We start from the raw sequence: 12632 nt of genomic DNA on the forward strand, positions 1-12632 counted from the left end.
AAACTGTAGCAAGCACTCAACAGAATACTTGCTTTCCTAAGAACTGCCTAGGTCATGGTGTCTCTTCTCAGCAACACACTAACTAATCCCTAAGATTTTTTTTAATCATTTTATTTATTTTTATTTCATGTGCATTGACGTTTTGCCTGAATGTATATCTTTGTAAGGGTGTTGAACCACTTGGAACTGGAGTTACAGACAGTTTTGAGCTACCATGTAGGTACTGGAAATTGAACCTGGGATCTCTGGAAGAGCAGCCATCTCTCCAGCCAGCCCCCCAAGATTTCACTAAGAAAATACACACAATTTAATCTTAGTATTTAAAAATACTTGAAATAAACCATATTGTAAGACTTTATTCCTTTAACATTATTTCTAAAAATTAGGTTAAACTAACTAGTCAACTCTCTAGCACACAGGAGTTGGACTCACTAGTCCCAAACCTGAGAAGCTATTGAGCCCTTGATAAGTCAACTACAGTACTGTGGATAGTTTCATATTTGTGAATAATTAATTGGGCAGCACAATTAAACTCACTGAGCTTTCCAAAAAAGTAGGGAGGTAAATGTTGGAAACAAATCTAGAAGAGTTAGGAGAAGTTATAGGGTGGGTATAACCAAAATTCAGTATATAAAATTCTCAAAGAATATGTGTGTGTTCGTGTGTGTGTGTATGCATGTGCATGTGCGTGTGCGTGTGCGTGTGCGTGTGTGTGTCTTAAAGAAAGTTAAACTATTTGGGCTGACAGTGTTCCCCACAAGATCCATAGACTAACAAAACCCTCAATACCAGGTAGGAAAAACCCTCCTTTTGAATGGTTGGTCTGGGTAGTCCCAAGTGATTCTCAAAGCAACAGCACCTACTGCTGCCTTGGCGCCTCTCAGGGGTTGAGGGTAGGCCCCTATTGCTGAAGACACTGAACATCTAGGACACAAGACTCAATGATTCCAACTGGATCTGACCTGAAAACCTCTTTTCCCCTTGGTACCAGAAAAACAAACACCAGCATGGCTAGGTATCTATAAAGTACAATAAGTCATACCTATCAGTGAATACCTGTCTAGCTGGGCTTAAAGCCCATCAACAGGAGGAAAATCATATCTGGTATGGAAAACCTAGTCAGCTTCCCAAGGCTAGTGAGGTCATGGACATTAGAAAGGATCTAATACCACCACTTGACAGACTAGCACAATTCCTTACTATATTCTAAATGTCACCCTCATACCTAGAGGTAAGTGTACCTACTACCAATCATCAAAGAAGCCCCTTTACAGCAAATAAAAACCATTGCAGAAAAGCCATAACCAGATACAACGTAGAGTTCAATGGATCCCGAGAAGCCTATGAGATGGATGCATCTACATTACAGCTCCTGCATCTACAGTGCAGGGAACATTAAGGAGAGGGCAGAAAACTCTTAAGTGGCAGAACACCAGGAAGTCTGCAGTCAGCTTCTTCTAGAACGGTGGCATAGACAATGTCAATGTCAGTGGGGAATCTTAACATGCAAGGGCAAGTTTTTGGGGTCTCATCCTACACAAAGAACCACAGACAACTAAGTAGTGACTGCTGAGGAGAAAAGCCTTAGTGGTCCAATGCAGAGCAATCAGTTAGCAGGTTACACTTATGTATTTGTGCATACTCATACATATATAAGTAAGTACACACTTCCTGTAACAATAATAAAGAAAACAGAGGCGATCAACTTGAAAATGAGGGAGGCACCTGGGAGCAGATGGAAGAGGGCAGTCATGTAATTCTACTTCAATTAAAATGGGAAAATGAGCTAGGGCCACAGCTAAGGGATAGAACATCTATGTAACAAGCACAAATCCTGGGTTCAGTCCCCAGCACCACATATACACATACACCCCTAAGTGAAAGGAAAAAGACAAACTATGACACCTCAACATGCCAAAGAAAGAGCTACAATCAAATGGTGAAGAAAAGGAATTTTTGTTTTAAGCAAGATTTTCATTTGGGGGCCCCAAAATAAATAAAACAGAAAACAGGAAGGTTTATGGTTTGTTTGTTGTTAGTTTTTGTTTTGTTTTGTTTTGGGTCTGTTATTGATATCTAGAAATTACTGGACAATTTTAGTCTTGAAAACTCAGACCATATTTCAAAACATAGAAACTGGGCTGGAGAGATGGCTCAGTGGTTAAGAGCACTGACTGCTCTTCCAGAGGTCCTGAGTTCAAATCCCAGCAACCACATGGTGGCTCACAACCATCTATAATGGAGTCCGATACCCTCTGAAGAAACACTCATATATGTAAAATAAATAACTAAATAATTAAAAGGGGGCTGGAGAGATGGCTCAGTGGTTAAGAGCACTGACTGCTCTTCCAGAGGTCCTGAGTTCAAATTCCCAGCAACCACATGGTGGCTCACAACCATCTGTAATGAGATCCGATGCCCTCTTCTGGTGTGTCTGAAGACAACAACAGTGTACTTATATATAAAATAAACAAATAAATCTAAGAAAAAAAAAATAGAAACTGATCTAGGCCTAAATTCCACCTGTGAGTTTTAAAACTCAGTTGCTAGCCAGGTATGGTGGTACAACTAGGAGGATACAGCAGGAGGACTCCATGAATTCAAGGTTAGTCTGGGCAATACAGTAAGTACCAGGCCAGTAAAGGCTCTGTAGCACGTCTGTCTAAAGAGTTTCCTAAGCCTGACTTTACAGGTGAGCTCCCTGGTGGGAAGGCAGGAAAGCCTGTCCTTCTCTTTGAGGGACAGGAAGGGTCTGAACACAGCTTTGCCGAGTATGTTTCCCCGTGACGTCTACTCTGTCACAAACCCGAGCATCAAAGCAGACATGCCTCTCACTTCTTTGGCTCTTCGTTTCCTTAGAAGGTCCTACGTCATAGAAAACAAAATAACGTTTTTCCATGTTAACCTGCCTTTTGTTATAAGCCTTGGCCATAAATTAAAGGGAAGTAAAGACATTTCCTCTTCCTTTTATTACATGTAAAAGTCATCTTACCTTTTGACTTGGCTTCTTTGTAAATGTGAGTGAAGACACCTAGCCCAGTGAGCTAGTCTGGTTAAAAGGTGTACGGCTCATACAAGCGTCTCCTAGTACAGGCACATGGTTTGTTTACAGGTATTAAATCCTGACTGCCTGCAAACTTCTCAGCAGAGTTGGTGGGGACTGGACAAGAGCCACAGTATCCATCAGTTCTAATGGTGCAGTAAGTTTACTACTTATGTAAATGGCTCAGAACCTAAAATATTAAAGCTGGGGACACAGGTCTGGGGAGAATGTAACTTCCTGTAAATCACAGAGCCTAAGAATTGGGGACGGGGTACTTTAAAAAAATCAAGAGGGTTTCCAAAATGAACCAAATTAGAAATAACAATTGTCAAAGGCTTTGTTTTTTCCTTTTGGAGACAAGGTTTTACTCTGTAGCTCTAACTATCCTCGAACTCATGTGTAGACCAGGTTGTGCTCACAGAGGATCAGCCTCTGTCTTCTGCATGCTGGGCTTAAAGGCTCAAGCCACTCCACCCAGCTCAATTTACATAGCTATAAACTATAAACATATAAAGAGTAAATATGTCAGTTTATATTTATGAAGAAATTTAATAAATAATAATAACCTCAAACCCCAAATGTTGTCTTATTCCCTTAAGAGTTCTGAAGAGTTTGTACATGTGAGTGTAGTTCAGATTCAAGAGACTTTTCAGCCTCCAGCATGAGAAACAAATCTATTTATAGCTGCCCATGACTAAAATAACAAACTTAATCTTTTAGATAAAATTAATAACTGATTTTTTTTCCTTTAATTACTAGTAGAAAATCAAATGTTTATTGATTGGGTAAGGTCGCATAAAAAAGTCTATTCTAAATGCCAACAAAAACCAGAAGATGAAGTAAGGTCTGTGCTGGGGTGGTAGGCCATGCCCTTATTCCCAGCACTTAGAAGGCAAAGCCAAATGATTCCTTGAGTTCAAGGCCAGCTGGGCTTACATAGAGAGTTCTAGATTGATGAGCAAGGGATGATACAGTAGATCCTGTCTCAAAACAAAACAAATCAAGAACAAAATATATAAATGATCAATAATACTAATATAAATGATCTACAATACTTAAGAAATTTCATTATATCAAAAGTCACAACTATGGGCTAGAGAGACGACTTAGAGGTTAAGAGCGCTGGCCACTCTTACAGAGTTCCCTGAAGCACATGAGAGCTCACAACTCCCTGTAACTCCAGGGGACCTGACATCCTCCTGTGGCTCTGCTGGCACCAGGCACACATAAAAAAAGTCTGTTTTAAAAGTCATAAACCATTTAGAAATACTATAAAGATTAGGTAAATGGAAAGACTTAACATATACATGGATTAAACAGACTTAATACATCTATGATAAGGTAATCCCAATAAAAATCCCATAGTTGGTCTGTCTGCCTGTCTCTATGTGTTTGTTCATGTGTATACAGGTCATAGTACACCGTGTGCAGTGCACGGGTCATGGGTGTGTACATATGCATGGAGCCCAGAGGTTAACCTTGGGTATTATTCCTCAGGAACCATCCACTTTCTTTGTTCTTATTTATTTTTAAATTTTACTTCTATTTGGGGTGTGTGTGTGTGTGTGTGTGTGTGTGTGTGTGTGTGTGTGTGTGTGTGCATGTGTGGGAATGATGCACATGTGGAGGTCAGAGGAATGATATTAGGTGTCTTCATTTCTATTTCTTGTTTACTATTATTGGGGGCACTTATCACGTACATGTGTGTGTGTGTGTCTGTGTGCACGCATGATCATGTGTGTATGTGCATGAGCACAATCTTGTGGAGCCCAGCTCTCCTTCCATCTTTGTGTAGGTTCCAGAAAGTGAGCTCAGGCCCCTAGCTTACCTGGCAAGTGCCTTTATAGGAGAAGCAATGTCTCCAGCCTGAAGCTCACTTATTGGCTAGGCTGGTTAACCAATGACCTTCAAAGAAGACCTGTTCCCCTATCTCCACCCCAAATCCCAAAGAGCTGCAGTTACTAGTAGGAGCTACTGAACCCACACTTGGCTTTTTAGGTGGATCCTGGAGATTCTATTCAGGGATAGGGAAGCACTATTAAAGAATATAGTATTTATAATTATGTTATAAACTACAATTAAAACAGTAAGGTAAGATTTAAGCATAAAAGTTTTTTAAAAATACCAATCCCAAGTACGAATTTTCATTTCCTAGTTTCAAGATCTTCATATTTCTTTAAGCAACACTGACAACATCTCCTTTCTCTTTTCCCTCAACTGGAGTTGAACTGGGATCTGCCGTATTTAGTGTCACCCACATGAACTCTTAAGTTTAGCCTGCTTGCCTTGGGATGCTCGCTCAATGGTTTATCTTATCAAATGGACTGGTCTCTGGGTAGACAGTTTATAAAAGGCACACTGGCCAGTTGAAGGTAAAACAGTCTGTAAGACTGGCTCACATCTTCAACTTCTAAAAAAGGATTTCTGAGTCATCCTGCTCTTGCCTTTTGTATTCCAACACCAGCTCCTCCCGCTCCATCTCTTACAGAAGTTCTTGGGTGTGGGCAACTCTTACTTTGTTCAGTGTGGCACCTAATGTCATCAATGTGAAGTCTCCCTATGATAAGGCATCTGGTAACACTGACGACTTACAGGAGCTGCCATGATGGCTGGGTGAGTCTTCCGCAGTCTATGCAGAGTCTACACTTGGTACAGGAGAAAAATGACCCAATGTTTGTGCACTCTTTGCTTCTCTTTAATTTGAAATAAGAAAACTTTGCTTAGAGATTCACCCTTCAAGATCCTTTGTGTCTTTTCATGGTTTTTCAGATACGGTGACAGAGGCAAGTCATGGAAAATTCTTTTTCTTCAAACTGACTTTCATTTGAATTCTTCTGGCCTGCTATAGATTTCAAAGATGGTCTGTTCTTTTCACTTTTATCCTGGGTCCCACCTCGAAGAAGTGTTTTGCTGTAAATCTTTAGCCTTGAGGTTCATCAAAGATGTTAGACACCTACATTTGGGTCTACACTGGGTGCCACACTTATTTGCAATGGAAACAAGGCTCCAAAATCTACCTGCCAGCAACCTGGAGCTTGGGAAGGGGGGAGGCTGCACATGCAGGCTGGACTCTGAGAAGAGCAGCATGGTGCAGAAGCACCTTCCACCTTGCTTTGTACGACCCAGTCTCTCGGCAAGGCTGGCTGACCAGTGAGCCCCACGGACCCTCCTTTCTCCTATTCTCCAGTGCCTGGACTACAAGCCAACAGTTACGTTCAATGTTTTTATGTGGGTTTGTGGAGATGTAAGCTCAGGTCCTCAGGCTTGCACTGTCCTGACTTAAGCCATCTCCACAGCAATGTCTGTACTGGTGGGGCTTTCTTGTTGTTTGTGGTTGGATTTTCACTAATTCATATAGTAACATAAAGGAGCTGTCTTATTAGAACAGTTGTAAAAAAAGAACAAAAGTTGAGGATTCAAATAGACTGGAAAGAACAGTGGTTCTCAACCTTCTCGATGCAGTTAACACAGCTCTTCAGGTTGTAGTAACCCCAACCACAGAATTATTTTGTTGCTATTTCATGACTATAATTTTGCTGCTGTTACAAATCAAAATGTAAATCTGATATGCAGGCTATCTGACATGCAACCCCCAAAGGGGTTGTGACCTATAGGTTGAGAACCATCGGACAAGAAGATTCTAACAGACTAGAATACATGCATCCAAAGTTAGTATTTATTTAGCAGCTATCATATAATACTTTTACTAAACATACTAAACATAGGATGAGAAAAGAAAAGCCCTTGCTTTGAAACACTGACAAGCCAAAGTAAACAGATTATCCAAAGCTACAACTGAGAGAGGTTTGGTGGCACACCTGTAATCCCAGCACTCGAAAAACAGAGGCAGGGGCATTACAAGTCCAGGTCCAGCTTGAACTGCATACAAACTGCATTCAAGCTAGTGACTTCTCAGTGTACTAAGTTGTAGGACATACAGTAAGACCTTATCTTAAAAGCAAACAAACGGTTCAGAGACTATAGGGTTAAGAACACTTGCTGCTCTTCCAGAGGCACCAGGTTTGATTCCTAGGGGCCACATGGCAGCTCATAACAGTGTGTTAACTCTAGTTCCAGGTATCTGATGCCTTCTTCTGGCCTCCCTGGGCACCAGGCACTCATGTGGTATAAAAACATACATGCAAGCAAAAGACCCATACACATAAACAAAAATTGTAATGCTGAGGGGATTTGCCAAGTGTCAGAGCTGTCCAGGGAATGACTCATAAAGCATACAGACTACACCAAGTATGCCAGCACACATGTAATCCCAGCACACATGTAATCCCAGCACACATGTAATCCCAGCACACATGTAATCCCAGCACACATGTAATCCCAGCACACATGTAATCCCAGCACACATGTAATCCCAGCACACATGTAATCCCAGCACACATGTAATCCCAGCACACATGTAATCCCAGCACACATGTAATCCCAGCATTGAGAAGGCTGAGGAAAGATAATAAACTCAAGACCAGCCAAGCCAGCTACCAAAACTCATTCTGTCTCAAAAATAAACAAATAATAAATATGTACAAACTTACAGACACACCAAGAATGTTTCTCCCACACACTCCTCTTTATTTTATCACTGTATCTTCCTCTAATGAAGTCTCCTGACTTCAAACATCTGACTTTTTGTTTCTGTTTTGCTTTTTGTGTTTTACGATGTTTTTACGATGTCAAAAGTTACTCAGTTACTTTTCATGACATCCACTCAGAAAAGTAACTTTTACATTTTAAAGTTTTGTGTATTTAACTTTTTTTTTAAAAGAGGGACCTCCCTATACCTGTCCAGGATGATCTCAAACTTGTGGACAAGCAATCCTTCAGCCTCAGCTTCCTAACTGCTGAGGCTACAAGTTCATACTGCCACATTCAGCTAGAGACAATTTTTAAAAAGAACTTGTAGAAGATTTTTTTCCAAAGTATTGTACCTGCACCTGAGTGTGTTAATCAGCAGTGTACAGATGCTCATCAATCACTCAAAGCTACAACTCTTAAGGTACATAACATCCTGACAATATTGCCAGTGTTTTAAGTTCTGAAGAGATGTACTACAGATTGACACATTGGCTATTTCAACTCTATCTCAGAGACAGAAGGGAAAAAAGAGCACAATGTTGGTCTTTTAAGGAGACTGTGATAACGAGCAAAGCTAATACCGCTTGTTTTAAAAAGCCTTTTATACACACAATTGTTTTGATAGAAAATGAACACATGTCCTTCTGTCCATGAGTAAAGTATTAATGGGCTAGGGGGATGACTAAACAAGTAAGAGTATGTACTGCTCTTTCAGAAGACCTAAATTCAGTTCCCAGCACTCAAGTTAGGAGGTTTACAAACACCATTAACTCCAGCTCTGGGGGAATCTGATGCCCTCTTGTGGTGGTCACCTGCATTCACACACACACACACACACACACACACACACACACACACACACACACACACACAGATCATACCCCCACACATACATGTACACATAATTAAAAATAAATCTTCTTTTAGAAAAGAGCAAAACATTATGAAACTGGGTTATAGCTCAGTAGTAAAGCATTTGCCTAGCATGACCAAGGCCCTAGGTTTGACTCCTAGCACCACTGTAAAACAACCATGAAAATGTTTGGGGTTAAAAAGAAAAATGTTGCTGGGTGTGGTGGCTTATGCCTGTAATCCAAGCATTTACATCCTTCCTCAATCCCAAAATAATAAAATATTTACAACTTTGTAATAATTAACTTTCTGGCAGAGTGAGAAATCCAAAAACTCATCTTTAAGCTAGGTATTGTGACACATGCCTATAATCCTAGCACTTGCGGAGCAGATACAAAAGATCCATGCAAGTTCCAGGCCAGCCTGCATGAGTGAGTTCCAGGCCAGCCTGCATGAGTGAGTTCCAGGCCAGCCTGCATGAGTGAGTTCCAGGCCAGCCTGCATGAGTGAGTTCCAGGCCAGCCTGCATGAGTGAGTTCCAGGCCAGCCTGCATGAGTGAGCTCCAGGCCAGCCTGCATGAGTGAGCTCCAGGCCAGCCTGCATGAGTGAGCTCCAGGCCAGCCTGCATGAGTGAGTTCCAGGCCAGCCTGCATGAGTGAGTTCCAGGCCAGCCTGCATGAGTGAGTTCCAGGCCAGCCTGCATGAGTGAGTTCCAGGCCAGCCTGCATGAGTGAGTTCCAGGCCAGCCTGCGTGAGTTCCAGGCCAGCCTGCATGAGTGAGTTCCAGGCCAGCCTGCATGAGTGAGTTCCAGGCCAGCCTGCATGAGTTCCAGGCCAGCCTGTATGAGCAAGTTCCAGGCCAGCTTGGAGCACAGTGTGACACCTCTTAAAAAAAAAAAAAAAAAAAAAGTTTTTTTCTATTTTTGTAAAACAAAAAAGAATTCGAGTAAAAAATGCCAAAATACACACATTAATGTATTTTCATTAATCTATAATTTTAGTAAAAAGGTTTTTGACAGGAGTTTTAAAGTAAGGACTTTTTCTAATTATCTGTACAAGCTCAGGAACCAATTCTCAAGAATCCAGGTAACTCAGTGCTCACTCATCTCAGTGGGAAAACAATCCGACAAAAGCTTCTCACAGCCAATAAATGATTACAGAGACAAGTGACTCCTGAACTGCCTGCAAACCCACTATGTTGTATCAAGATCAGCAGTTCTTAAGAATTCAAAAATCATCACTTACCAGCCAGGGTATAATCCATGTCAAACCCAAAACACTTTATTTTTTCCATGGCTAAACTTCGGTTCACAAACACCCTATGAAAGAAAGAAAAAATCGTATCATGACTGACACTGAAATGCAATCCAGTTATTTTACAATTTTTCTATGTCATTTGCTTTATTTTCCCAACTGACTTTCTGTTATTGTATATATTTACGGTGCTTAACATGGTGAATTGATATTACACTCACACAGTGACTACTGGGGACCAAGCAACGTAAACATGCCGTGCAGTTAGGTCTCCCTGCCGCCCTCCCTCCTCCTCTGCCTCTCTAGTACACCAGATCATTACCTGTGCTCACAGGTCCTTGACAAATGGCTCCTGCACAACTGGACTTATGCCTCTCACTCCCACAACTAGTGTGCTCTCTATAGCGATGCGGTTAGCAGCATGCAAGTGATACTATGCAGTACTTCCTGTGTTGGATGTATTTACTCAGTACCGTGTCACCTACGTTCATCTAAGTGGATGCAGACAGTAGAGTCTCCCTTTGACAGCTAAACAATGCTCCTCTGAGATATATATATAGCAGAGTTGTGCTGACCTGCATCTATGGGTGCATCTGTGGTGGTTTCTGTGTCTTGACTTTTTTGAATAAGGATGAGAGCAATGAACACGGTGGGTTTCCTCATTTTCCTTGGGTACTTATATTACTTTAATTTCTTTAGGAAACTTGGTGCCATTTTTCACTGTGGATATAACGATTTATGCCACACTTGTGTATCCAATAGTGATATTAATTTGAACCTTTCAGACTAGACAATCTGTGATTTTAAATATTTTATTGTATCTGTTAGCAATTTATATGTCTTCCTGAAAGAAAGGCTATTTTTTTTTTCAACTGAGTTTTCTTTTCTGCTATTTGCCTGCTTCCACTTAGGAGACTTCTAACAGCTTGGCCGGGTGGTAAGGTAGGCCCATGCTGAAGTAAGCAAGAGACTAGCTAAGGCAGGAAGAGCAAATTCAAAGCCAGGAATTCAAAGCCAAACTGGATAACGTAACAAAAAATAAAACTGGATATGACATATGTCCCTGTAATCCCAGCAGTGGGGAGTCTAAGGGAGGAAGATCACAAACTGCAGGCCAGCCTGGACTGGCTACATGAGTTCTAGGCTAGCGTGAGCAACAAAAATAGACCCTGTCTCAAAATAAAACAAAAGCCCAAGCAAATAAACAATAAGGGAAATAAGTCAGGTGTAAAGGAGCATTGAGCAGGCTGAGGCAGGCCAACCTCATGTTCAAGCCAGGCTGGGCCATATATGGTGCAGCCCTGTCTAAAATTAAACAAAACAAAAAATCTCCAAGGTCTGAGGAGCTTAGCATACACAATGCCCTTGGTTCAATCCCAGGCATAAAACCAAACGTGGTGGCCAACACCTATAACCCCAGGGTGGAAGCAGGTGGGTAGCAGTTCAGGGTCATCCTCAACTACAGAGTGACCCTGTCTGTGTCTGTGTCTGTGTCTGTGTCTGTGTCTCTGTCTCTGTCTCTCGCTCTCTCTCTCTCTCTCTCTCTCTCTCTCTCTCTCTCTCTCACTCACACACACACACACTTTAAAAACTTCTTTACAGACTCCTTTGTGTTACAAATTATAACAAAATGGACAGTTTTAAAGAACGCATTTCCAAAGAATCGCTTAAAATAATTCAATTGAAGATGCAAAACTATCATTTATTTTCTCTGAAAACCATTTGCATCTCATGGATGTAACTACTTCCACACATAGGTTAGCTCCATAAGTCTGTTAGTTTATTAGTTTCTGAAAGAAGTGTTACATAAAATATTTATACTTTCCTTAAAAAAATGTAAGGAGCAGGTGCAGTGACAAACACCTTTAACTCAGCAGAGGTAGGAGCTCTCTGTGAATTTGAAGCCACACTGATCTACATAGTCATTCTGGGTCAGCCAAGTTTACATAGAGAAATCTGTCTCAGGGTTACTAACCCACAGTCGAAATTTCTGACCCAGAACTGTTCCTGTCTAAAAGAACTGCAGGAACAAAAATGGAGAAGAGACTGAAGACAGGAGCCTAGTATGGCTGTCCTCTGAGAGGCTCTACCAGCAGTTGACTGAGACAGATGTAGATACTTACACCCAACCATTGAACTGAAGTCCGGGACCCCTGTGGTTGAATTAGGGGAAGGATTGAAGAAGCTGAAGTGGAGGGTAACTCGATAGGAAAAACATCAGTCTCAACTAACCCAGACCCTAGGGAGCTCCCAGATACTGAGCCACCAATCAGAAGCATACACAGGCTAGTCCAAGGCCCCCAGCACAGATAGCATAGGACTGCGCCTGGTCTGGCCTCAGTGGGAGAAGATGCACCTAACTCTTCAAAGACCTGAGGCCCTGGGGAAGCAGGAGGCCTGGTGATTCGAACACCCTCTTGGAGATAGGGGACAAGAAGAATGGGATAAGGAACAGTGGGATGGGGGCCTGAATGTAAATGGCTAGAATGTAAATAAATAATTGTTTAAAAATTTATTTTTTGGAAAATCATTATTTCATCTTGACTTAAGTACAGTAAGGGGAAAAAATATTGTCAGTTGAAAGAAAAAAGGACCTATAAGAAAACCAGCACCTACCCAGACCTTTCTGTTTTAGTTCTTTTGTTTCTATTAGTTTGAGGTACTAGAAAAGCAAACACAGAGCTTGCACATCAAGCACTCCATCACAAAGCTACAACCATTAAAACACACACACACACACACACACACACACACTCACTTAGCTCCCAAATACTACGGTGAGCCTGTCGAGTGTTAGCCTGCTTTTCACTGACAGCAAAACCTACTTGATGATTGACAACTCAACCTACATAAATCCGTTTGAAAACAACAGAGGAGAAAGACATAAAATAA

The 12632-nt window shown here is 41.4% G+C and overlaps 1 protein-coding gene across 3 annotated transcripts in view; it reads right to left on the bottom strand.

The window, feature by feature from the left end:
• Window positions 1–12632, bottom strand: part of Nt5c2 (5'-nucleotidase, cytosolic II) — a 179613-nt gene that overhangs the window by 25603 nt on the left and 141378 nt on the right. For all 3 annotated transcript variants that reach the window (XM_032892141.1, XM_032892142.1, XM_032892143.1), the window contains exon 3: window positions 9732–9805. In XM_032892141.1, coding sequence (XP_032748032.1) covers window positions 9732–9805 — 74 coding nt within the window. The remainder of the gene's footprint in view (window positions 1–9731; window positions 9806–12632) is intronic.

The sequence above is a fragment of the Rattus rattus genome, chromosome 2 (genome assembly GCF_011064425.1).
Source record: "Rattus rattus isolate New Zealand chromosome 2, Rrattus_CSIRO_v1, whole genome shotgun sequence".
Taxonomy (NCBI): domain Eukaryota; kingdom Metazoa; phylum Chordata; class Mammalia; order Rodentia; family Muridae; genus Rattus; species Rattus rattus.